General features: G+C 57.6%; 1 protein-coding gene across 1 annotated transcript; it reads right to left on the bottom strand.

The window, feature by feature from the left end:
* Positions 1-1582: 1582 nt before the first annotated feature.
* RNF187 (ring finger protein 187) lies at positions 1583-5160 on the bottom strand. Its single transcript, XM_027969300.2, has 4 exons — positions 4623-5160; positions 2911-3003; positions 2482-2703; positions 1583-1915 (listed from the first exon to the last, which is right to left on the bottom strand). Exons 1-4 carry the CDS (start codon positions 4683-4685, stop codon positions 1913-1915), a joined length of 381 nt encoding a protein of 126 aa, XP_027825101.1. The 5' UTR covers positions 4686-5160; the 3' UTR covers positions 1583-1912.
* Between the last annotated feature and the right edge of the window lie 439 nt (positions 5161-5599).

The following is a 5599-nucleotide window of genomic DNA, read 5'->3' on the forward strand; positions in this document are numbered from 1 at the left end:
AGCAGAGGGTGAGGGCTCACTTCAGTGAGGCAAATGGCAGGGGTTGGCTGTACAGTCCAGCAACCAACACAGAGCTTTGGACATTCAGAGGAACTGCTAAGCAAGAAGTCAAATCTCACCAGGGTTATTTGGCCAGGGTCCTATAGCTTGCCAAGAGGATGAACGTGTCTCCTGTTCAAAACCAGTGCAGCTTTTCCCACCCTCTGCTTGTCATTCTTATGTAGATATTATGGAGAGGAAGGGAGAAGTGGCCAATGGGCTGAGAATTCTATCCACACACCGTTACAAAGAAACTGGATCCACGCTGGTTTCGGGACCTCCTATCTCTCCCCAGCACTGGGAACCCAGGGGCTACCACTTTTCTGGACTGCACACCAGCCCTGTATAGCACATCAGTCTCGAAGTAGTCAACTTCAAGGAAAACAGGCAGGCTTCCCAGCAGATCCCTGCAGAGGAGAAAAACAGGTAGCTGGATCTCCAGTCATGGGAAACTGGGGCAGCACCCCAATTTGACTCAGCAGAAGCAGGAGGTGGAGGGCTCATCAGAGAAAAGTCCAGCCCACAGAAGTCCCCAACATGGCACCATGCAGACACAGTGCTCCCTCAGAGACTGGCCAGGGTATGGGGAGCATATAGACGAGGAGGGACGTCAAGCAAACTGGCTACAGCAAGCCCTCTTCAGTAGGCTGAGTGCTGGCTACCAGCTAGGCAGGCAACCGACCCCCAAGCTCACAGAAACACAAAGGCCCAGCAGTGCCAAAGGCTCGTGACTCCCAGATCTGAGAGGGTTCATCCAGAAATGGGCCACTGATCAGAAACCTGCACTTGTATGAACATCTCATAGCCTCAACCACCACCCTAAACGCCTGTCTGTGTCAATTTTCATACCCTGTGATCTTGTCACTTCATGCTACGTTTTTGTCACTTGGAGGAATCTACACAATGACACTAAACAAGGAGTTTTGCTAAATTCATCCAGCAGAGGAAACAGGAAGGGAAGTCCAAGGTACAGGGAAAATGACACACCAAGGTGAGGTCTGGGGATGGCCTGACCCTGACATTGCTTCTGCTGCCCCAGGAAAAATTCCTGGGTCAGTGAGTGGCAGACAAGGCAGATAGACGGTGATGCTAAGACAGTTTCCTGGGAAACCACTGGCATCCAAGGGATGGAAGATGGAGAAGAGAAATGAGAACAGGTTGACGAGATACACTAAGAGGCAGAGAAGAGATACAGCCTGAAAGACATGCCAGCAAGGGGCTGCACTGTCCCGGAACACCCCAAGGTTCTCGTGTTTCTGCGGACAGCCCCTGAGCCATAGTAGATATAGGTTTGTGCAACATACGCTGTTCAAGGACCTCAAGCAGAGGTGACAAGTCTGACCAGCCCACCATCCCCACCCAGCCACACTGAGCATTCCTTTTCCTTGACAGTCGCCTCAAATTTCACCTTAACTGCTGTGCCCTGCACGGGTGTGGGTCTGCGGGCCTGTGCATGCATGACTGGTGGTGCAGGTCTGCACAGCCCAAGCCTCCTGAAGATGACCGCCACAGCTCACGGAGACCTCAGAAAATCTGATGGAACTTGCGGCAACGAAAAGAACTTTATGGAGTCAGGATACACTTGGGCTAACTTACCCCCAACACAGGTCTCTACAGTGAAAGGTTTACAGCCTGGAAACATGAACACCCAGAGGAAAAGGGAACACAAACACTCTTCTGCAGAGCACTGGCGTCAGCAACCCCAGGTGGGCACCTAGAGTTCACAGTCCACATATTCACCTAGGAGAAGACACGCAGGGCTGGGGGTGTCTTGAAGGACGACAAGGGGTCCAGAAGGAGGCAGATGGAGGAGCTGTTTCAGGCCTGGGATGGTTAACAGCTTCCTCTGCCTGCTGCCTGCGCAGGCAGCACTTCACTGCATAGGGAGAGAGGGAATGAGTGAGCGAGGTTCTATCCTACAAGCCAGATGACTGCAGAATCCAGCCCCACCGGACTCTCGTGTCTCTTCACCCACAATCAGCACCCACTTGGAGCTGAGTAACCACTACTGCCAGAGGTAAAAGGGCACCTCTCAGCTCAGAGGGGGGAAGGACAGACACTGCCGGTTCCAGGATCAGACTCAAGGATTGCAAAGAGCACAGAATCCCCAGGTTTAGGAAAGGCTTCAGGGCAGAGAGTAAGGAGGACATTCAGGATGAGGGCATGGCAACCACCACCGTCCCCAAGATCCCTGACTCTTCTGACCTCATGGCCAGCTCCTACCTGTAGGGGCCCAGTACTTCAATACTGCAATGCAAGCACCCCCTCTCTGCAAACGTGGGGGGAAGCAAGTCTCCTGGATTACCCATTCCTGAAATTCAGCCCCAAATGGAAGCCAAGCAGTGCTGGTCTGAAGGGTTCTCTCTGGATAAGCTACCCTCTTGCTAATTCTTGACTCTGCATCCCGCTGCCCTCCCCTGATCAGCAAGGCTGGGTGCCTACCTGGAGCAGCATATTGAGACCCAGGTTGCGGTGCCTCCTCTCCAGCTCCGACACAGCCTGCAGCAGAGACCTGAACCTCTCTGCTGGGTCCTCGTCCTCGTCCTCCAGGGACCCTTCTTCTTTTTCTGCTTCCTGTAGGAATCGCCCCTCCTCCTCGGCAAAGAAGGCCCGAAGCTTCTTGTAGTCAGTCAGAGCCTTCTTCCTCCGGTCCATTACATGTCCCTACAGGATGGGTGGGCAGTAGGAATAGCCATGTCCTCAGGCTACCCTGAGACCCCACCCATCCACCACTGACCACCTCAAGGGAGGAGAGTTCCCTGACCATCTGACTGTACAGCGCTCAGCTGTGGTCCAAGGCCCTACCAAACAGGGTCAGGGTACACATCCATGTTTCCTTGCTCACGTGGACTCGAACCCCACCCCACTTGCCTTCCACACAGCAGCAGCGGACTCAGCCTGGCCATGGAGATCCCGAGCATCATTCAGATCTTTCTTCATGATCTCCACAGACCCCTTGTTCTCCTGGAGAAAGACGCTGGTTATGGAGTGTGTGGCCACTTCTGAAAGTCTGGGGCCCACCTAAACCCAGTCCAGAGGGACATCACACCACTAGAATCCCATCGGGCAGTCCAGAAGCCCCAGTTCATGATCTTAGCCCATCAGACACCTCAAAACTCTGCAGGCTGCAGAGGGGGTCTTAGTGACCCACAATGCTCTCTATAGTCAGAGAGAAACATTTGTGCTAAGAACCCAACAGGGTAACTAGACAAGACTATTCATTTGGGAGGGATTGGAGGCAGGAGGAGAAGGGGATGACCCAGGATGAGATGGCTGGATGGCATCACGGACTCGATGGACGTGAGTCTGAGTGAACTCCGGGAGATGGTGATGGACAGGGAGGCCTGGCGTGCTGCGATTCATGGGGTCGCAAAAAGTCGGACACGACTGAGCGACTGAACTGAACTGTTACTGTTTCTAGCAGAGGGACGGAGGGTGGCCCCTTTAGGGTGACCATGGGCACACACAGGGCCTGCCCAGCTCCGTGCACTGACTGGGTGGGTGGAAGAAAGTCCAATTCCAGTCCCCTGGCCACGTGCTCTAACCCCAAGGAAGCCCCTGGATGCAACATCCCACTGCTTAAGACCGCAGGACCCAAGCCCTGGCGCAGGAACCCTCAAACAGGTTACTCTCTCCCCTCAGGTGGGCAGGGACCACACTGACTCTTTGCACTCCAGGGGCCTGGCTATCTTTATTCTCTCGGAAATAACGTTGCGCTCCCCCAGCCCTCCCAACACACACACCAGCGGGTCCCTGGGATTACCAGACCTCAGCAGTGACCAGACTCCAATGGCAGGTTCTGACCCAGAGCCAAGTGCCAAATGTAAACAGTTGAGAGCACAGTGGAGAAGGTTCCAGAACAGAGTGGATGAAGGGACTCAAGAGGGCTCAGAGCAGGTGAGAAGACCGAATGGGAGGGGTGCACAGGACCGTAGAGGGGCCAATACGCTCAAGGCCACACCCCCACTCCAGTACTCTTGCCTGGGAAATTCCATGGACAAAGGAGACTGGCAGGCAGTTCCTGGGGTCGCAAAGAGTAGGACACGCTGAGCGACTACCACACCCACTGAGAGGGCTTTGCCCGTGGGGGTGGGGCTACCATAGTATGACGTCATGCCAGGGGGCAGGGCAGGGCAGTGACACAAAGGGGGCTGGGCGTGGGGGGCCTCGGCAGGACTCTCTTTGCCAAGGGGGGGCGGGGCAGGGCAGTTCAACCCTGGGAAAGTCACGCGCGTATGGGGGCGGGTGGGGAGGCAGGGAGGTGGAGGGAGAGGAGGAGAAAGTGCCCCTTCCAGGCGTGGGAAAGGGGGAAAGGATACCTTCCAGATAGGGGAGTGCGGTGACCGCAACCTCTGGGGTTAGGGAACGGGGGAAATGGTCCCGTCCTGGGATGGGAGAAAGGGTACTAGGCACCAGAGGAAGGAAAGGGGACAGGGCACTAACTGGGGTATGGGGAGGGCAGCCAGGACACCGTCCAGAAGATGGAGACTGGGGGCCAGGGCGCCATCCAGAGAATACGGATGGGGGACAGGGCGCAGTCTGGTGATGAGAACAGGGACAGGGCACCCTCCGGGAAAGGGCACCTTGCCGCGCAGCGCCTTCCTCCAGCGGGGCTCCCACTCGGGTGGCTCGGGCCCCGCGGCCATGCGGCAAGCTGCGCACAGCGGGCCCCCGTCGGCGCGGCACAGCAGCTGCAGCGCCGCCTCGGAGGCCGGGCCGTCGCGCGTGGGCGCCGCAGCTGCTTCTTCGAGCGCCAGCAGGCGGCGGCTGAGCGGCGGGCGGCCGGGCTCCACGGCGCGCTGCCAGCAGTCGTCGGCACACTCGGGACACGGAAAGGGCCCGTCTTCCTCCGCCCAGAATCGCACCACGCACGCCCGGCAAAAGCGATGGCCGCAGTCGGCGCGCACCGGATCGCGGGGCGCGCTCTGGCACAGGGTGCAGGCGGCCTCGCCGGGGCCCGCGGGGAGCGCCAGGGCGGCAGCGGCGGGGCCCCAGAGGGCGCAGACAGGGATGCGAACAGGGGCGCACTGGTGGCTGGCAGAGCCGGGGACCCGGACGCACTAAGAGCGCTACCGGAGAGCCAGGGACAAGAATGCGTTGATAGAGATGGAGCGCAGGGACAGAAGACAGAAATGGCGACTGGAATGGCTGGGTGCCCGGCGCAAGGTCCTGGCAGGGGTGTTCTCCAGGCAAGGTCCCGGCAGCGGTGTACTCCACCCTCCCGGGTCCTGGCAGGGGCCGCGCCACGCTGCCTGGATCCTGGCAGCGGTGTACACTCACTCCGGCTCAGCTAGCAGAGATGTGCTTCGCTCGACGCACGTCTTCGCACGCTGAAATCTTACAGGGATTGTCACTTCTCCCGTAAATGACTCTTGTGCGAAAAGGAAGCAGTTTCATTGGAAAACTCCGTTATAAAACGGTTTTTTTGTAAGCTGCTAGGACCTGAGAGGCAAGCGCCTCCTTGCAGCGCTATGCTAACGCAGGGTGGGGACTGGGCTGGAAAACTGCAGCGTGAGATCTCCTGCGTGCAACCCCTCGCGTCAAATCGTTCTGTACGCAC

This window comes from Ovis aries, chromosome 5, assembly GCF_016772045.2.
Source record: "Ovis aries strain OAR_USU_Benz2616 breed Rambouillet chromosome 5, ARS-UI_Ramb_v3.0, whole genome shotgun sequence".
Classification (NCBI taxonomy): domain Eukaryota; kingdom Metazoa; phylum Chordata; class Mammalia; order Artiodactyla; family Bovidae; genus Ovis; species Ovis aries.